This window comes from Cladosporium halotolerans (assembly GCF_011745625.1).
Source record: "Cladosporium halotolerans strain TM138-S3 chromosome Unknown Sca47, whole genome shotgun sequence".
NCBI classification, from domain to species: domain Eukaryota; kingdom Fungi; phylum Ascomycota; class Dothideomycetes; order Cladosporiales; family Cladosporiaceae; genus Cladosporium; species Cladosporium halotolerans.
The window spans coordinates 1-18,830 of NW_027191498.1; the positions used below are offsets into that span (position 1 = coordinate 1).

Sequence of the window (18,830 nt, forward strand, 5' to 3'; positions counted from 1 at the left end):
ATTCCTCCTGTCGAGATATGCGACGATAGAGCCATGTGTTGACAAACGCGTCGCGTGAGCACGCGGTGGGTCTGTGCACACGGTGGGGAAGACTTCTAAGGAGAACGCCTCGGCCATCTCCTCGTCTACACCAATCGATCTGGCTCTGGTCTCACCGTGGACTGGCTCATGCAGACACCCCTACTACATCGTGTTCGTATCAATCGGCGACTTCTTCCTAAAGAGGCCGCGACCTCCACTGAGGGAATCGTCGCCTGCAGTCCTTCAATACAGACCTGGAGAAGAGGTCCGGGATCCACTCTGCTCTACCTCTGCAACAATAGTCTTTGGACGATTGGCGAGATCTTACCGGTGTAGAACCGTATCATTCCATCATTCGTTTTTAGCATGCATGCTTGTACAACGAGCCGGGCAATTCCCGAGACCATCCGGGAGGCCACCTTGCATGCCAAGCTTTAACGTGCATCTGAAGGTTCGGGCCGTCTGTCGTCCCGCCTCGATCCGCCATGTGGGCCCCGGCGACGTCACTGTCCGATGTCAATGTTTGCGTGACTATCTGTCACCCTGTCGAATCACGCCCTTTTGTTTTCGGGTGTGCCGGCATGATGCAACTGGCAAGTCTACTTCACCAGTGCTCTCCACAGCCTGTTCGGAGCCGAGGCAGCTCGGCCAAAGACCGTGCCACGCGAAGATGCTCGAAGTGAAGGATAAAGCGGCATGGTTTCGGCCGCAAGGCCATCGGCCGCATGCTTCCGGGCCCGTCATCTCGTCTTTACATATTGCATATTGCCGCTTGATAGACCTACTCGACGCCTGATCCCTCCTGCCAACGGCAATTTACATCTCATCCTCCCTCACCTCCTTGTTCGTCTGCAGCAATGGCGTCTTGGCAGCCGCCCGATGATTACCGGAACCGCCCTGTGACCGTGCTGGGCGGTGGTGTACTTGGTCGCCGCATTGGTGAGATAGGAGAATGTCTACAGTCAAGAAAACATGTTAATACGGCACAGCGGCATGTTGGATCGCGGCTGGATACGACGTCGTTATAAGAGATCCTTCAGAGAAATCGCGCAACGATGCCGTGGCATATGTCAATTCCGAATTGGGCACCTTCCAGGCACTCGTAGAGAATAGTCGTCCGGGTAAAGTAGAAGCTACGGATGATCTGGCGTGTTCAGTCAAGCATTCATGGCTCGTTTTCGAAGCCGTGCCGGAGGTGTTGAAGCTGAAAGAGGATACGTTTGCCGAGCTCGAGAGATCTGCGCCCAGTGACTGCATCCTTGCCAGCAACTCCTCTTCATACAAGTCCAGCGAGCTGGTTGGGAAGATCAAGGATGAGACGAAAAGTCGTGTCTTGTAAGTATTATGCATGCGGTGAATTGAGGTTGATTGCGGAGCGCTGATAGCGGATAGGAATACTCGTATGACCTTTCACTCTCACTTATTTCATGAGCATCGATATTGACGTAGCCAGACTATATGATGCCTCCAGACGCATTGACTGTTGAGCTGATGACAGACGGGAAGACACATCCAGCGCTGATCGATTTTCTGTTCGATCGTCACAAGGAAGCGGGTCTTCACCCTATTGTGGCCTTGGTGAATTTTTTCGGAGGATACAGAAAGCTACGGAATTGCACTGACGACTGCGCAGAAAGAGTCCACTGGTTTCGTCTTCAACAGAATCTGGGCCGCCATCAAGGTCAGTCAAAGCGAAATACTCTATGAATTCTTGCTCACTATTCTTCCAGCGAGAATGCCTCATGGTGCTTCAAGAAGGCGTCTCCACAGCCGCAGACATCGATCGCGTCTTCAAGGAGCAGTACGGTGCGAGAGATGGGCCTTGCCACCTGATGGACTTGGTTGGTCGCCCGTGTCTTCGTCTTTGACCATGCATTGCGCTGACTCCTCGCCAGGTCGGCCTAGACACCGTCGAACACATCGAGAGGCACTATATCGACGAGCGAGGCCTACCCTCAGCTCACGCCGATTGGCTTCACGATGGGTTTGTCTCCAGTGGTAAGCTGGGCGCCAAGAGCTCCAAAGGTGGTCTTTATGATAAAGCCGCGCCGGGGGCGGAGACGAAGCTGTTTGTCCTGAACCTGGGCATGGCGGAGACTTTGCACGATGGCATGAGCTTCGACCAAATGGCGCACCGAGGACAAGTCCTTTCTCTGAATGCAGATCAGGGAGGGAAGCCGACGCAGCTTGTCGGTAGCGGGTTAGTCTGACACCACATAGCAGCAAACAATTGGATCTGACACCACGCACAGCTATCTGCCAGACGGCATCGATGTCTCCACTGACACGAAACGTCTCTACTGGACGCAGATGGGCACACCAACGGTAAGCTGAAGCGGATGGCACCGGGCAAGTTGTAACTCTGTTGACGGTCTTACAGAAGAACGACGGTTCAGTTCTCTCTTCCAACCTGGACGGAAGTGACATCAAAACCATCGTTCCAGAGGGGTCGGTTCATACTCCTAAGCAGTGCCGCGTCGATGCAGTTAACAAGAAGCTGTACTTTTGCGATCGCGAAGGCGGCAGAGTGATGCGCGTGAACCTTGGTGGCTCAGAGATCGAGACCTTGTACCAAACCGCCGACTGGCAGAAAGAGCCCGAGAAACTGAAAGACGAGAAGAACTGGTGCGTCGGCATCGCTCCGTCTCCCAAGACTGGGAAAATCTACTGGACTCAGAAGGGCAGGAGTAAAGGAAGCGAGGGTCGCATTTTCTCCGCCAACATAGATATGCCGAGAGGTGCAACTGCTGCCGACAGGACGGACGTCGAGCTGGTCATTGGTGGGCTGCCAGAACCTATCGACCTGGAGCTCAATGACGAAGAGAACGTTCTCTACTGGACTGATCGCGGCGAGCTTCCGCTAGGTTAGTCGTTCTTGCATTAGACTGCTGGTCTTTACTGATGCGTAGCAGGCAACACTCTCAATATGAAGACCGTAGTTGGTCCGCAGCCTGAGAGCGAGAAGGCTCTTGGACGCCGCATACTTGCTCAAGGCTTTGGTGAAGCGATTGGTATGACCCTCTTTGCTGGTGGATGATGAATAGTGCAAGCTGACATACCTTCCGTAGGCCTCAAGTTCGACGTTCAGAAGAACGCTATCTGGGTTGCCGACATGGCCGGTCGCATCTGGAAGTGTAACCCCGATCGTCCGGCTCCCAAGGAGAAAGTGTTCGAGGGAGCGACTGCGGCGTTCACCGGTCTGACACTGATTCATGTGTAGATTGGGTGCTAGAAGGGCGTCGGCAATGCTGTAGCTATTGGTTATGATCGAATTGAATAGTTAGATCCTGCATCTCTGAGCGACGCGCAGACGAGTCGTGTAACTGGAGATAGCAGCAAGCATTTTAGACCATCCAGCGATATGTTTTTGCTTCGGCGATAGTGCTGAACTAATAGTGATCAGGCACTGTTGTGGCGATCAATTACGGACGTAAGGTGCAGATACCGAGGTCGTCCAATGATGTGAGGGGATCGGAGGGGTCTACTTTCCTTCTCGTCCCGGATTTCGTCTTCTGCGAGAACAATTGAGTCGTGCAATTGGAGCAAAGGAAATTCGGCTTCGATCAAGGTTTCCGTTACGATTGCCCCTTACTGATTGAAAGTCGGTTCCGCGCATATAAGATCTGCGGTCCGGGCCAAGACCTACGTCTGCCGAGAGCGTGCCGATTGACTACATAGTATACATTAGCTTGTCAAGACTAATATTCGACTCTTCACATTTTTCCGTCGACATCTGATCACGAAATGGCTAGTCATGTCAAGCATCAAGTCACGTTGACGGAGCGAATTGGAAACGCCATTCAGTTGTTACACCTCGGTAAGCCGTACTCAACCGCACAACGAAACTACGCTCTAAGGCTAATCACAAGATGGTACAAAGTTGTGGCAGGATTCAAAGATGTATTGACGACTGCACCCGCACTCTACCAGGTCGGCTGGCCGCTCAAGCAGATCTTGGCCGTCTCCTTCCTGCGCCACAAGACGGGCCTCACAAGACGCGAAGCTTACCAAGCCGGTCGACCGACAACTGGAGAAAACCTCACGCAAGGGTGCGAGGCTCTCGGAGTTCCACTTTCTTCCCAGGTATTTTCGTGCGAAGGGTATCCGGACGCGACGCTCCACGAGGCTACTGTCGGCAGCCAAGACTCACCGACGGTCGTTTTCTACCTTCATGGCGGTGGCTACAGGAATCAGATAAACGGCACGGCACAAGTTCCGGTCGTCTTCGACTGCGCGCGTGCGATGGGCGCTTCGAAGGTGTACTTTCTAGAGTACACTCTCGCGCCCGGGGCGCAGTTCCCTGGCCAGCTCGTGCAAGCCTCACGCGCCCTAAATATGCTTTTGGAGAAGCACAGCGCGGGCGATCTCGCCCTGGGAGGTGATTCGGCTGGGGGCAACTTGGCTCTAGGCTTGCTTGCACATATCAAGGAGCCGCATCCGAAAGTACCGCCCATCACGGCTTTTGATGGTAAGGGAGAGACGGAATTCAGAGGCGCGTTCTTGATCAGCCCGATGGTGGCGACTACGTTCACTGCAAAGAGCTTCAAAGACAATGCCGCGAGGGATTACATCAGCGTTGAAGGTGCGGAGATGTTCACGCATTATTGGGCTCCTCAAGCAGGGGTTTGGGCGGATCCTTTGTCGGGTGGTGCTTCGTTCTGGAATGCTGTGCCGGTCAAGAAGATCATCATTACCGTAGGAGGGTTTGAGTGCCTGCGGGACGACATCCTGGATTTTGCGAACATGGTCTGCACACCTGCTGACAAGAAGACTTCACTGACTCTTGCACAAGGGAAGACCGAGGTGCATGTGCAGCCGGCCATTGACAAAGCGTTGGGCTCTCCGCCTTGCGAGACGTTTGTCAATCTACTGGACTGGTGTCATGGGCTCAGGAGTGGCTAAGGCGGCGCCTGGCATTGGTCGCTACCGTGTATGCGGTTTGAATAGTGATTGTGTGTGCAGAACTTTGAGGCATGATGCATCGGAAGGCTTGGTCTCGTCGAGAGATGTAAGACCTGGGAGAGGTCGATAGAAATGGAGGCTCGTATCACACCACGTACACGAGCAATACGGGGTCGGCTAGTAAGCTCCCAAGCATTCACTTCATCACCACGCACGCACATGTGATGGCGTATAATCTTGGTCTCGAGAATCGCTGCTGTAGGATATGCAAGAGCGCTATGTTGGCTCTTTTGGGCAAGCAAAGCGCTGTTGCTCAGCCATGCGATAAGCCTGCCCCCAACGGACGGAGTTGCGCCCGGAATACTCTTTATGGCAAATGCTGTAGCGCTAAGAATCCTGGCGAGCCTTTAACAGCGTAGCATTGAGCTTGCCTATGCTTGACTTCGCAAAATGAATGGGGTCAGGATCTTCTCAGTTTCAGGTATCATGAACCGGAGATCCAATGCGATTTGTTGAAACATTTTGGCAAGTATATAAGAGCCATGGTATGTCATATGAAAGACTTTAGGTCCAATCCTCATTCTGACACTCTTCCTTACTCGATCACATCACTTCTACGCTTATTGTCTCCTTCATGGCCATGCTTGATACGAAAATGCCTTTCGATCAAAAGTTGGACCACAAAAGTCCTCATCACAATCCCTACCCACTCGATCGATCTCCCTCAGATCTACCTCCATCGTACGAATCACACTTCGCCTCCCAGCCAGGTCCGTCCAGGGTGCCTCTGCCGCATAGTGCATCTCTTGCCAGGCCTTCCCGCACATACAGCAATCCATACATTCAACATGACGTTACCTCCGTCGATTCGACAGAGTATGCGCGCTACCAGTCAACCGTCACGCAGCAGGATCAACAATATCAGCCATATCTCGCCTCTCACAAAACCCAACAGCACTCTCTCCCGCGACTCTCACACCGATCGATCCGCCCAACCATGCCAAACGACCACTCCCTCCCCGTCGTGATCCCCCGTAAGATCCCCCCTCTCCCCTCCCCGCCATTAGAACCCCGGTCCTAACCCTCCCTCCCTCTCAGAAACCTCCAAAGCCTTCGGCTCCACCTTCGCCAGCCCCTTCACACGCGCCTACCCACCCTCGCTCTCCCCCCTCATCCCCCAGCACCAATTCCTCGCCTTCCTCGACGGCCTCAACGAAGTCTTCATCTCACACCCTGCCTTCCAGACCGTCAACCTAGCCGGCACGCTCATGGGCTTCGCGCACGGCGCTCCCGTGACGCAAAGCGTCGGCGCGGGGCTGCAGTTCGCGGCCGGGCTGGCGTCGGCCGCGACGTCGTTCGCGAGGACGAAAGCGTACGTCAAGGAGCGGAATGCGGATCTGTTCCACCCGGTGGGGCTGCATGCTTCGGTGCTGGGGACGGGGGATATGATGGCCAAGGTGGGCCATCCGGAGCGGAGGCTGGTGCTGCCGCCGTTGGAGACGGTGGGGGATCTTGATGTGGAGACGGCGGGGATGGAGGGCGGTGTTGCGGCGCGGAGGGCGGGGAGGCCGTGGGTGGATCCGAGGGTTAGGAGGGTGAGGGCGCTGGAGGGCTTTGTTGCGCCGCTGGACTTTGATGTGCCGGAGGCTGCTTCGTCTAGCAATTTCTTCGACAAAATGGGAGCGTGGCAGGCGAAGAGGGCTGCTAAGAAGCATGAAGAGGAAGAGCAGGAGAGGTTGAAGAAGTGGCGAGAGACAGAAGAAGGGGTGCATGAGGAGATGAGGAAGGCTCAGGAAGATCTTGCGAAGAAGCAGGCTAGACTGGATAGAGAGCTTGCGAAGCAGGGCAAGAGGAGGAAAGAGTCCGAGATTAGGAAGGCTGAGAGAGATGTCGCGAAGGAACAGCGCAAGGTGGAGAAGAAGATGAGGGAGAAAACTGGCGAGAAGGCTGACGAGCATAGTAAGATCTCGAAGGAAGAGAAGAACGCGAACAAGATCCGGTGGGTTGTGATCACCCAGTGGCAAAGCGAGTCTGAGGAGGACGTCGTTGGTGAGGATGACGACCGAGAGTCGTCAAGGTCGTAGAATCTACTACATGTACATTTCAGCGCAAATCCATAGCCTTATTTGAATCGTGCCCAAATTGCCTTGCAGCACAGATGGCTACGCTCCCTAAGAAAATCAGCACATAGAAGGCCAGGACATGATCATCCGTCAATTACCTAAAACCTCGGCAATCTAACAGGCCTCGAAACCTGCTGGTTCGCCCGCCTACTCAGCATCTTCGTGCTCCGCCCACTCAACCCCCTCTTCGACTTCGCCGCAGCCTCCGTGCCATCACCAGCAGGTAGATCCGGCTCGTTCGTCGTAGTATTGTAAGTCGACCCTTCAGGCACAACCTCAAACTGCACCGTCGCATTACCTTCACGGTAAGTACTCTTGGGGGTACCCACGGTCTTGAAGCCCTCGCCCTTAGCGACCCTGCGCTCGCCCGTAGCAACATCGAAGCCACTGACGACGCGCTCGAACATCTCCAGCGCCACGAGCGGCTGGTAGAACGGCACCTCGTGCCCGCTCTCGTAGATGCGCGCGAAGGCGACGTTGTCGCTCTGCTTGACCTGGCCGTGCACGATGGCGTCGGACGTCGAGATGTTCACGTACCCGGCCTCCGAGTAGCCCGGCGCATCGATGTGATCCATGACAACTTCAATTCCTGCCCAGTTGCATATGAAATCCGAGTCGCCTGCGAAATGGACGGTGTAGACGCCCTGGTCGGCCAGGGAGCGCGAGGCGGCGACGGTGCCGGACTCGCGGTCGTCGTCGCCGGTGTTGCCGAAGGCGCTGCCGACGGTGCTGCCGCCGTCGCCGGTGTAGTTGACGAAGGCGCCGAGGGCCTGCTGGATCTTGGCGGAGTTGAGGTAGTCGCGCCAGTAACCGTAGGGGAAGGGGTCGGGGACGAGCTCGCGGATGTCGTACTCGCTGCGTCCGGCGTAGCGGCCGAGGACGGACTCGACGTTATTGTAGCAGAAGGTATCGGCTACTTCGCAGAGGGCGTTCTCGCCGCGGTTGTTGCAGTCGATGCTTTGGTCGTAGCAGTTGCCAGGGCCGTAGAGAGCGTTGTATATCATGCTTTCTACGGAGGAGTTGTACGGTCGGTAGTCGTAGGTGTTACCAGGCGAGACGGTGAACCAGTAGAACGCCTGGTATTGGATCCGGGGATCGTACCAGCCGTTACCGATCATTACAGACTGAAGGTCAATCTCATGTGCGCCGGGAAGCTTGTCTTCCTGAATCAACTCGTTTTGCGTCAAGAAGTACCTACACACGTCAGTGCGACTCTTCGCCAAATCCAAACATCACGACTTACTCGTTGAAGATAGGTCCGTAATGACCACCATAGCTCTCCGTGGCAAAGTGAACGCCATTGGCCGAATATTCGGGAAAAGCACCCATAAATCCCTGCAGCGTCTTCCACATGCTCGGCGCCGCACCCTCAGTAGTGTTCGCTGTGTTAGAAACATTCGGAGAAGAGTACGTTCCGCAAGTTCCCATGTCCAGCGCGTAATCAGGGCAAGTCGCGTTCGGCAGAGCGATGATGTTGCCCATGTTCGCATCAACGTAGCCGGGCACGGGATCGGAGTAGCTAAAACCCACCTGGGCCGGGTGATCGACGAAAAGCATGTTGGAGACATTGCTGCAAGCAACGAGATTAGCAAATCTTCTCAAAGCCCATAGCACTCACTGGATTCAAGACTCACTTCCACGCAAACTCATTATACTCCACCGCCCCCTCCTCACTGATCCAGCACGGCCCAATCTCCTCGAACAACCCGATCATACTCGAACTGCCGGGCCCGCCATTGATCCAGACGGTCAGCGGCGCCTCCTCCGGATCGACATTGCGCGCCTCGAAGAACCACCAGAAGACCGACTGCTGCGGCGCGACGTCGACGTAGCCGGAGTAGGATTTGACGCCCGGCGTGAGCTCGCAGATCTCGCTGGCGACTTCTTTGTAGCGGACGGTGAGGTTGTAGTAGCCTTCTGTTTTGGTGAGGTTTGCGGGGCCTTGGACGAATTGACTGAGGGCGAGAGGGAGGGCGCTGAGAGATAGGAGGGAGGCTGCTGCGGTCTTTGGTCGAGCCATGGTTTTCGAGGTCCCGGCTCTTTCTTGCGACTCAACGCTTGGTGTTCCCGAGAAAAGAACAAGAACAGGAAGAAGGAAGCGAAGAAAAAGACACAAGACTTGGACCTACCCACAATACCACCCTCTCTTATCACAATCCAAGAGCCATTGGATCTAAGTACCTACCTACCTAGGTAGGCAGGCGAACGTAATGTAACATCCACCCTGCCAGTCCCCACCTACAAGACACCGCACCGTCCGCAGCGAATAGCATTCCACACCGCCGAGCGAAAAGGCTCGCTTCAAGCAAACACAAGACTCGCGCCTTGAAAGCGATAAGCCGGTGCCACGGAGCTAGAGGCGATGAAGAAGGTGACAGTTGGTGGGATCGACGGAGCTTGGAGCAAGGCGGGGGTTGGTCCGCGCTGTGAGACATGGGAGTGTTGCCCTGTGCATTCGTTGATGGGCGATCGGGCGGGAGCATAGAAGTATAAGAACATGTCGTTCTGCTAGGGTGCGTCAGATTGTACGATTCCGTGTCAGGTCATGAAAGAATGCAAGCCTCCGAAGACGCTGCAGGAACCCGGTTGTTTACGGACCTCGGCCACTCGTCTTCACGAAAAGCACTAGTCCGCGACATGTTCCGCGGAATCGAGCATTCCGGGCTTGACGAGAAGTGACGGCAGTGTTTGTCAAGATTTCGGAAGACCACGGCGGTTTACACCTTGTGCATCCTTCGCTAAAGGTGCTAGGTGATTGACCTGCTCGGCTCAAGGACTGGACCGCCAACAACCGGATTGGGATCCCCGCGGAAACAACAGAGCCACAAGGTGTCGAGACGAAGATTGTGAGGTGAAGCTTTTTGTTCAGAGTTTCTCTCTATTCATGCATGATCATAAACTACCGCCTTTAACAGCATGACAAACACCCAAGGCTGGATCTTGTCACGTACGGCTCATATCTGTTGAGTTTTCCAACACATTTAGTGGGCACCGTCCTTCTTGGCGATGAAGGAGACGAGGTCGAGGACACGGCGGGAGTAGCCCCACTCGTTGTCGTACCAGGAGACGAGCTTGATGAAGTTGGAGTTGAGGGCGATACCGGCCTTGGCGTCGAAGATGGAAGAGGCGTTGTGGCCGTTGAGGTCGGAGGAGACGATCTCGTCCTCGGTGTAGGCGAGGATGCCTGGGATAGAAAGTTAGTTTACGGGCAATTTTCGCAGATGCAAGCTGGAATCACATACCCTTGAGCTCGCCGTTGGAGGCCTCCTGGATGGTCTTCTTGATCTCCTCGTAAGAGGCACCCTTCTCAATGCGGCAGGTGAGGTCGACAACGGAGACGTTGGCGGTGGGGACACGCATGGCCATGCCGGTGAGCTTGCCGTTGAGCTCGGGGATGACCTTGCCGACAGCCTTGGCGGCACCGGTGGCAGAGGGGATGATGTTCTGCGCAGCGGCGCGGCCACCGCGCCAGTCCTTGCCGGAGGGACCGTCGACGGTCTTCTGGGTGGCGGTGTAGGAGTGGATGGTGGTCATGAGACCCTCAATGATGGTGTACTTGTCGTTGATGACCTTGGCGAGGGGAGCAAGGCAGTTGGTGGTGCAAGAGGCGTTGGAGAGGACGGGGATGTCAGAGGTGTAGCTCTTCTCGTTGACGCCCATGACGAACATGGGGGCGTCGGCGGAGGGAGCGGAGATGACGACCTTCTTGGCGCCACCCTTCAAGTGGGCGGAGGCCTTCTCGGTGGTGGTGAAGACACCGGTGGACTCGACGACGTACTCGGCGCCCTTCTCGGACCAGGGGATGGCGGCCGGGTCGCGCTCGGTGTAGAAGGTGACCTTCTTGCCGTTGACGATCAGGTCCTTGCCGTCGACCTCGACCTCACCCTTGAAGATGCCGTGGGTGGAGTCATACTTGAGCATGTAGGCCTGGAGGGGAAATGTGAGCTTGGAGTAGACTGGAGGATCGTCAAATGTACTTACGGCGTAGTGAGGCTCAATGAAGGGGTCGTTGACGGAGACGATGTCGATGTCCTGGTGCTCGACGCTGCGGGGTATCAGCCTGTGCTCTTTTTGCGTGCAGCGTGGATGAGGTGACATACGCGTTGCGGAAGACGATGCGACCGATGCGGCCGAAACCGTTGATACCGACCTGTGTTATCCATCAGATGCTGTTCTCCCTTCTGTTGTGTTTGGCTGTCCCGCAAGCTCTTGTACGCACCTTGACGACCATTGTGGCTTGTTGTGGATGTGTGGTGGGGTTGCTGGGATGAGTGTGAGCGGGAGAGTGTGCGGCGATGGCAGGAGATGGAGCGCAGCGGCAGCAACGTACAGGAAGACGGAGTGTGTTTGGAATGATGATGGTGGAGAGGTGGCAGAGCGGCGGGAGATGTTGAGCTTTTTCTTGGAGGGGCAGCGGTCGGCGGGGCTGCTGGCGAGCTTTGACGTATTCGCGCGCCAAGTGGTGGCTCTGATTGCAGCCCGCCCAACAAGCTGCTCGTGGCCGGAGTGGGCCGCGCCCTTCTCCAGACGCCTGCCTTCTCCGGACCCCTCGTGGGGTGCCTCCGGTCTGTTTTCGCGCCCTGTCGTGCTCCGGTTTCTTTTCTTAGACCGGGCAATATGGATATCAGACTGCTCGGCGCTCGCCCGAGGCCCGCGTGGGTGCTTTTGCGCGGCAGAGAGACGTCGTGGTCGTCAGTCTGGCGCCGCAGCCATCGTGGTTGCAACGGCCCTCAACCACTTGCGCTGGGGCTTCGCCAGCCGACTCGGACCTTCTGCGGCCTCCGGGGTCGGCTGCGGGCTGACAAACACGCCAGCGCTGGGGCGGATAGTGACAAGCCGTCATCAATAATGGTCAAAGATAGTCGTTTGGGCGGTGTTCGACAGGCAGGTGACCAAGGAAGTCGGCTGTCACCTTTTGCCACACGCTGGTATTAAGGAGGCAATGCACCATCATCTCGTAAAGCTGACCCAAGCACTTGGAGTCGAAAACGCAATCTTTCGTGCCGTTCACCCGCTACAACGTGAGAATCCATCACCTGTTACTCTCGTTCAAGCGCATCAATTTACCGCAAGCATGACCAAGTCATTTTCAAACCATCCATTATCAAGTCGTTCAGCTATAAAAAGCAAAGCAAGCACACGTGAGCGTCCGCAGAGCGTCAGCCCATGGAACAACGTCCCATGAACCTGACGCCCTTTCGAAGCTGGAAATGCCGGGTGAAGCGACACTGTCCAACCCGCTCTTCCGGGTTCTCCCAAAACATCGATCACGCAATAAAGAAAAGTAAAGAAAGTGCCGTGCTGCCCAAGCGCGCTGCCTTGTTGGCCTCACCGCCCGGCCTCGACCGAGCAGGGTAAACACACGCAGCGCCCTGGCAGACAGCGACACATAAACCATGCTTGTGAGCATTGACAGACGACGCGGTTGACCAACAGCTGCACCCTGGCTAGCATGCCAGCGTGACTGTTTCTCGCCAACCGCGCCGTCTGCTCTCCATCACCATGCTTGTGAGGACGGACAGACGACGTGATTGTCTGAAAGCTGCACTCTGACTAGCATGTCAAAAGTGACTGTTTTTCTGGCCAATCACGCCGTCTAAGCCCCATCACAGGTGTCTGCCCACAAGCAAGACTCTTGACTTGTGCTCAGTCAGTCACCTCGACCTTGATGTTCGGCTGTGCAACGAACTTCGCGACTGACTCTCTGATGCGCCGAATCTGCCGTCTCTCGGCTCTCGTCAAAGCCGACTCCTTGACAGTGTGCCCAACGACGTTCCTACGGACCACGCCACTCCCTTTGGCCGGAATTTCGTACTGGCAGGAGTGAAGCAGGGTGCAAGTCTCGTCATCGCATCTGAATACATCGCACAGGATGTACATGCACTTGCTTTTGCTTTTGCAGTGGTTGCAGGCCGCTTCCCCGTCGCATCCCTGCTTCTTTTGGCTGATGCACTCCATGCAGGCTGGCTTGCCGTGGTTTCCAGGGCATGCGATGCAGGATGACTGATACTCGTTCGAGGATCCTCCGCTCAGTTGTGGCAGCAGTGCCACATGGCTTGGAGCTACCACTAGTGCCTGGGACGTCGCTGAGGTCTGCTGCTTTGACATGGCGGGAGCAGCTTGCACGGCGGAAGTCTTCGCCTTTTTGGTGGCGCCCATGATTTCTGAAGCATCCGGAGCAGCCTTACGCTTCTTTGAGCTCGGAGGCGGAAGCTGGCCGGTCTTGTGCTTGGGTTGGTTGGAGGGGTTGTACAGCGGGCGAGCCACTGCCGGCACGCCTGGCAGCTTCACGCGAGGTCTGACTGGCTCGGTGTTTGCAGATGTAGCTGACTGCGTGTTAATGCTGAGCGTCTCGAGCTTAGACATGGGATCTTCATCTTCATCATTGGCCTGTGGCGGGGCTTGCAGAGCTCGAAACCTGTCTTGATTAAAATGTTCAAACCCCACAACAGGGCCTTCGGTGGCGCTCTGCGGGGCACGAGCCGCCTGCGCCCTGGGCGGAGCAAAAGTAGCACTTCTGATGGCAGGAAAGGTTGGCTGAGCCAGGGGGTTGCGATGATCGATGGGAGCTCGGGGTGCCGTCGGCGGCGGAGGCTGCTTGTTAGTTCTCAGGACATGATCTGGTCCATAGTCAAGGTTAGACGGCTGCGAGCGAACTTCATGGATGCGGCCGTTGCCTCGAGTCTAGATGCTCTGGTCAATAGCTGTCCTTCGAAGTAGCTCAAGGAAGTTGTTATGGCGGCTTACCGTGGGCGCCTGCGCTCTGCGCGGCGCAGGAGCATCGGAGTCGATGTAGCGCGGAGGCTCGTATGAACCTCCACGCTCAGCGGCCCTCTCGCGGAGTCTGTTGATCTCGTTGATGGCTGCTGCACGCTCGCGATCAGCGGCCAGAGAGAGCTTCCCGACAACAGACACAATCTCTGCTTTCCTCTGCGCGCCGAGGTCCTCCGCGAGCGCGAGCAGCTTGACTATCAGACCGTCTACCTCGCTTGAAGCCATGGCGGTTGGTAGTAGTGCAAGGGGTTGAGAGAGTAGATGTTTGCGTGATGTGTTTCGTGTGCGGTATTCGGTGCGTGATGAGAGTCGGTGCGGGAAAAGGTGAAGTTGAATTTAGGCAGCTGTGCGGTAGTTGCGTTTGCTCTGGCGTGCGACGTAAACAAGGAGCGGAATTGTAGCCAGGGAAGGCGCGGCTTTCACTGAACAGAGATTCGAACGCCTTCCCGTGCGGCTGGAGTGATCCGTGACGGGGCGAAAGCAGTAGGACGCGCTTCTCAATCTCCTCCTTCACTTCCCAATCGTCATTTCAGCCTTTCTCTCAACTCGTCATGGTCTGCTGGTGCAGACACATCTTCCATTCTCCATCAGCCTCGACCCGCCACACAGAGCAGCACAGTGCCTCGAACTTGACATCGTCGTCTTCGGGGTCAGCCCCTTCGCGGGTTGCTCTGACCAGATAGCTGATCACTGCGCCGTCCTTGCCCACCGGCGTAACGTCCATCTTGGACAGCCGGTACGACTTCCATGGGACGAAGGCAGGGGAATGCAAGATGTCATGCACAGAAGGTGTAGTATCCCGGGTGAGCTTCATGCCGAGCGGGAACTGCATGACACAGTCCGCAGTCAGGTACGGTACCATGGCGGCACCAGACCGCTTGAGAGCTTGCCAGGTCTCTTCCTCGAGGTCCTCAACGAGGTGACGGATCTCGCGGGTGGCCATTGTTGGGAATGTGGAAGTATGTTGCAGGATTGTAGTATGTGAATGATGTTCTGGTTTTATCTTCCAATGCCGAGTCACCAAACGGCTGGGTCAAGTGAGGTTCACATGGGTCCGGAAGCTCCGTCATAGCGGCCCGTGCACGACACGCGATTCACGACGACCATGCTTCGCCTTCGCTTCAAGGTTCCCCGCAACGATCAACCACCACTTCGCGTGCTTCGCTTCTGGCCGAGGTAGCGATTGCGTTCTGCGCACAGAAAAGCAGCTCGGCTCGCGGCACATAAACAGGTAGTATAACGATCTTCCGGTAGGTGTTTTTTGCTTCAGTCTCTTCTTCATCGGCCAGAACCACAACATCGTAGCCACGACCACGATGAACTTCGATCTCCCTGCCGGCCTCACAGACTACCTCGCCCAGCTTGACTCTTTCATCGAACGCGAAATCCAACCTCTCCAGAACCAAGAAGACAACAACCGCTTCTTCGACCACCGCCGCGAGCACAGCCGAACAGATTGGGATAACGACGGCCTACCGCGCGAAGAATGGGAGGATCTACTTGGGGAATGCACAAGACGTGCCGACGCAGCGGGCTTCTGGCGCTTTAGCCTGCCGAAAGAGTATGGCGGGCAAAACGAGTCGAGCGGCCGAGGTGCCAACCTGTGGATGGCCGTGATCAGAGAACACCTCGCGAGCAAAGGATTGGGCCTCTTCAATGACCTGCAAAACGAGCATTCAATCGTTGGCAATTTCCCTGACGTCGTCATGGTACAACACTTCGGCACAGCAGACCAAAAGCGAGAGTTGATCGAAGGCAGACTGCAAAAGAAGGTAAGGATCACATTCGGGCTGACAGAACCCGGCCACGGCAGCGACGCAACGCACATGGAGACTCACGCAGCCAAACAACCCGACGGCAGCTGGCTCCTCAACGGCGCCAAAATGTGGCAAACCGGCATGCACAAAGCGACCAACTGCTTCATCTTCGCGCGCACGAGCGGCTCGCCCGGCGAGGCCAAAGGCATCACCTGCTTCAACGTCCCGCGCCACACGCCCGGCCTGCGAGCCGAAAGCTACCAGTGGACGCTCAACATGCCCACGGACCACGCCACCGTCTCGCTGACTGACGTCCGCGTGCCCTCGAGCGCCATCATCGGGCCCCTCGGCGGCGGCCTCGCCGTTGCGCAAGCTTTCGTGCACGAGAACCGCATCCGGCAGGCGGCCTCGTCACTCGGCGCGGCGGTCTACTGCGTCGAGCAGAGCGTCGCGTACGCGCGCGCGAGGCGGCCGTTTGGCAAGCCGCTCGCGGCGAATCAGGCGATTCAGTTCCCGCTCGTGGAGCTCGCGACGCAGTGCGAGATGCTGCGGCTTCTGATCCGGAAGACGGCGGCAGATATGGACCGCATGGACCATGTGGAGGTCGAGTCGAAACTAGGGGATAAAGTCAGCATGTGCAATTACTGGGCGAACAGGCTGTGTACTGAAGCGGCGGACCGTGCGATTCAGGTCCATGGCGGGTGGGGGTATAGTCGACACTGTCAGTTTGAGCATATTTGGAGGCATCATAGGCGGTATCGGATTACGGAGGGGAGCGAGGAGATTCAGATGAGGAAGATAGCTGGGTATTTGTTTGGGTTTATGGGCCCGAGGAAGGAGAGCTTGTCGAAGCTTTAGAGAATAGGAATGCTGGGACACGACGCAGTCGAAGATGCATTTGTAATGAAGAACATACGATTGAGTTGAATAGCGTTGCTTTTGTGCCCTCTATGTCTAAGGTAGGTTTACGTCAAGCATCCAAACGCCAGGCAGGAATAACGCCGCGCCATGCATTAAAAGATTCCCAAATCTACCGCGTATCTAACATCTTCCACGTCTAATCAATCAATGCAACAAGTTCAAACGGCATGCTGAATCTAGTCGAAAGTGATCTTGGTGGCAGCCTTCATGTCGGAGGTATCCTTGTAGAACGCACCGTAGGCGTCGTGGCCCTTCTTCTTAACGGTGGTACCGTACTTCATCAGAGCCTCGGGCACCGGCTGGTTGGCGGCCTTGAGCACGTTGACCAGGGCGCCAGCGAGATGCTTCTCAGCATCGCTGAAGAACGTAATGGCGCGGCCAGTTGTTCCAGCACGACCGGTACTGAAATTGTTAGCTACCTGTGAGAAGAGCGGAGTGGTTGAGAGTAGACTTACCGGCCAATGCGGTGCACGTAATCCTCGGCGGTGAGCGGGAAGGTAACGTTGATGACCACCTTGACGTTGGGGATGTCCAGACCTCTGGCAGCAACGTCGGTTGCAACGAGGATGGGGACTTCGCCGCGCTTGAACGCCTCGAGAGACTCTGTACGCTTCTGTTGAGCCAAGTCGCCGTGGATGCCGCCGACCTTGAAGCCCCTGCGGCGGATGAACTCCTCAATGCGCGTGGCTTCCTTCTTGTAGAGGCAGAAAACGAGAATGCGGTCGTCCTTGTTCTTGCCAGACTGGTACTTCTTGAGCAAGTCGATGAGACGGTTCTGCTTGTCCTGCTGCTCGATGACCTCAACCTCTTGAGTGATGCGGGTGTTGGCGCGCAGCTCGCCTGTTGGGTTGTCACCGACTGTGACCTTGACCGGGTTGGACATGAAAGTCGAGGCGAGATCCCGCACGGAGGGCGGCCATGTAGCGGTAAACATGACAGTCTGCTTGCCGGTAGTGGGAGTGGTGGAGATGATCTTGCGGATCTCCTGCTCGAAACCCTTGTCCAGCATGCGGTCTGCCTCATCCAGAATCATGTGCTCGACCTTGGAGAGATCGATAGAGCCTTCCTGAATGTAGTCGTTCAGTCGACCAGGAGTGGCGACAATGATGTTCGCGCCGTTCATCTGCACGCGTTGTGCATCCTTTGGCACACCACCGTACACAACTGCGATCTTGATGTTGTAGGGCTTCGAAAGCTTCGCAAGCTCGTCATGGATCTGAACCGCCAACTCGCGTGTCGGGCTGACAATGCAGGCCTTGATGTTCTTGCGCTCCTTCGCTGACTGCGCGCTCAGGCGTGATACGGTTGGCACACCGAAAGCCAGAGTCTTGCCAGAGCCAGTCTCTGCAACACCAATAACATCCTTGAAGGCGAAAAGATGCGGCCAAGCGGCAGCCTGGATGGGTGTCGGAGTGGTGAAGTTCTTGAACGGTTCGCGCTGTCTCTCGTCCGTGACCGGCAGGTACTTGAAAGAGGTGAGCGGGCGAAGAGGTTCTTTGGCATCGATCGTGATCATCTTCTCCGTCAGGAAAGCGTCGATCTCGGATTGCGGAAGAGCAGTGAGCTCGGTGTGCTCGGTGTATCCAGTCGGCGCGGCGGTGGTGGTCTTCTCAACGATCGCCTCGCCGTCGTCGGCCTTCGCGCTCACGGCGCCAGCTTTGCTGGCCTTCTTCGCGGCCTTCTCAGCAGCCTTAGCCGCTTTCTTCTCAGCCTTCGCAGCAGCATCGCTATCGCCAGTGCCCTCCTCAACGCTGCCAGCCGCCTCTTTCGCCGCAGACGCCTTCTCGGCCTCCTTCTTCGCCCGCTTCAGAGCCTTCTTCTCTTTCCTGGCGATTTCCTCCGCATCCTCAACGGCCTCCGCGACGTTCTCGACAGCAGCGTCGGCAGCAGCAGCCTTCTCGTTGTCTTTCTTCGCACGCTTCAGCGCCTTCCTGGCCTCTTTGGACAAGTTCTCGCCAGTCCTCTCTTCGGCAGAGCCGTTGGCGGCGGCGAGCTTCTGCTTCTTCGCCTTCTTCGCGGCGCGCTCGGCCTTGATCGCCGCGTCGGCGTCGGCGACGTCTTCGTGCAATCGCTTGGCCATGGTGAAGTGGTTGGCGAATTGGTAGTTCAAAATCGAGACGAATGCCGCTGCAAAAGTCGCGGAGTGGCTGCTCAAAGTTTGGACCCTCGCCCGATTATTTTCTTCCTCACCCCAGGCCGCGCCTCGCTTCCCCGGATTCGGCTTCGGATGCGATCAAGATCTGATTAGCCGGAATAGGACGAGTACGATCGCCGCGATTTGCGCCGGGCCGGACTAAAGACGATCGGGGAATGAATCGACGACAAGAGGTGA

At 56.4% G+C, this 18,830-nt stretch overlaps 10 protein-coding genes across 10 annotated transcripts; 5 read left to right on the forward strand and 5 right to left on the reverse strand.

Moving 5' to 3' along the window:
• Nucleotides 1-579: 579 nt before the first annotated feature.
• On the forward strand, nt 580-1,360 carry WHR41_08506 (uncharacterized protein; the record flags this gene model as incomplete). The annotated part of the gene is made up of 2 exons (XM_069377110.1): nt 580-960; nt 1,011-1,360. The coding sequence occupies exons 1-2, from the start codon at nt 879-881 to the stop codon at nt 1,358-1,360; spliced, it is 432 nt and encodes a 143-aa protein (XP_069225736.1). The 5' UTR covers nt 580-878.
• A 119-nt stretch (nt 1,361-1,479) lies between these two features.
• WHR41_08507 (uncharacterized protein) lies at nt 1,480-3,427 on the forward strand (the record flags this gene model as incomplete). The annotated part of the gene is made up of 8 exons (XM_069377111.1): nt 1,480-1,599; nt 1,655-1,702; nt 1,752-1,862; nt 1,917-2,221; nt 2,274-2,346; nt 2,402-2,885; nt 2,934-3,032; nt 3,090-3,427. The coding sequence occupies 8 exons, from the start codon at nt 1,480-1,482 to the stop codon at nt 3,239-3,241; spliced, it is 1,392 nt and encodes a 463-aa protein (XP_069225712.1). The 3' UTR covers nt 3,242-3,427.
• Nucleotides 3,428-3,681: 254 nt separating this feature from the next.
• Nucleotides 3,682-4,923, forward strand: WHR41_08508 (uncharacterized protein; the record flags this gene model as incomplete). Its single annotated transcript, XM_069377112.1, has 2 exons — nt 3,682-3,838; nt 3,902-4,923. Exons 1-2 carry the CDS (start codon nt 3,766-3,768, stop codon nt 4,921-4,923), a joined length of 1,095 nt encoding a protein of 364 aa, XP_069225738.1. The 5' UTR covers nt 3,682-3,765.
• Nucleotides 4,924-5,920: 997 nt separating this feature from the next.
• Nucleotides 5,921-7,007, forward strand: WHR41_08509 (uncharacterized protein; the record flags this gene model as incomplete). Its single annotated transcript, XM_069377113.1, has 2 exons — nt 5,921-5,957; nt 6,022-7,007. The coding sequence occupies 2 exons, from the start codon at nt 5,921-5,923 to the stop codon at nt 7,005-7,007; spliced, it is 1,023 nt and encodes a 340-aa protein (XP_069225737.1).
• A 137-nt stretch (nt 7,008-7,144) lies between these two features.
• WHR41_08510 (uncharacterized protein) lies at nt 7,145-9,835 on the reverse strand (the record flags this gene model as incomplete). Its single annotated transcript, XM_069377114.1, has 3 exons — nt 8,681-9,835; nt 8,290-8,616; nt 7,145-8,240 (listed from the first exon to the last, which is right to left on the reverse strand). The coding sequence occupies exons 1-3, from the start codon at nt 9,064-9,066 to the stop codon at nt 7,145-7,147; spliced, it is 1,809 nt and encodes a 602-aa protein (XP_069225677.1). The 5' UTR covers nt 9,067-9,835.
• Nucleotides 9,836-9,890: 55 nt separating this feature from the next.
• GPD (Glyceraldehyde-3-phosphate dehydrogenase) lies at nt 9,891-11,447 on the reverse strand. The gene is made up of 5 exons (XM_069377115.1): nt 11,266-11,447; nt 11,147-11,196; nt 11,028-11,091; nt 10,289-10,973; nt 9,891-10,230 (listed from the first exon to the last, which is right to left on the reverse strand). Exons 1-5 carry the CDS (start codon nt 11,275-11,277, stop codon nt 10,028-10,030), a joined length of 1,014 nt encoding a protein of 337 aa, XP_069225678.1. The 5' UTR covers nt 11,278-11,447; the 3' UTR covers nt 9,891-10,027.
• A 974-nt stretch (nt 11,448-12,421) lies between these two features.
• Nucleotides 12,422-14,045, reverse strand: WHR41_08512 (uncharacterized protein; the record flags this gene model as incomplete). Its single annotated transcript, XM_069377116.1, has 2 exons — nt 12,422-13,730; nt 13,794-14,045. 2 exons carry the CDS (start codon nt 14,043-14,045, stop codon nt 12,693-12,695), a joined length of 1,290 nt encoding a protein of 429 aa, XP_069225733.1. The 3' UTR covers nt 12,422-12,692.
• Nucleotides 14,046-14,361: 316 nt separating this feature from the next.
• Nucleotides 14,362-14,763, reverse strand: WHR41_08513 (uncharacterized protein; the record flags this gene model as incomplete). The annotated part of the gene is made up of 1 exon (XM_069377117.1): nt 14,362-14,763. The coding sequence occupies one exon, from the start codon at nt 14,761-14,763 to the stop codon at nt 14,362-14,364; it is 402 nt and encodes a 133-aa protein (XP_069225679.1).
• Nucleotides 14,764-15,136: 373 nt separating this feature from the next.
• WHR41_08514 (uncharacterized protein) lies at nt 15,137-16,435 on the forward strand (the record flags this gene model as incomplete). Its single annotated transcript, XM_069377118.1, has 1 exon — nt 15,137-16,435. The coding sequence occupies one exon, from the start codon at nt 15,137-15,139 to the stop codon at nt 16,433-16,435; it is 1,299 nt and encodes a 432-aa protein (XP_069225734.1).
• A 60-nt stretch (nt 16,436-16,495) lies between these two features.
• On the reverse strand, nt 16,496-18,578 carry WHR41_08515 (uncharacterized protein; the record flags this gene model as incomplete). Its single annotated transcript, XM_069377119.1, has 2 exons — nt 16,496-16,900; nt 16,954-18,578. The coding sequence occupies 2 exons, from the start codon at nt 18,576-18,578 to the stop codon at nt 16,675-16,677; spliced, it is 1,851 nt and encodes a 616-aa protein (XP_069225680.1). The 3' UTR covers nt 16,496-16,674.
• Between the last annotated feature and the right edge of the window lie 252 nt (nt 18,579-18,830).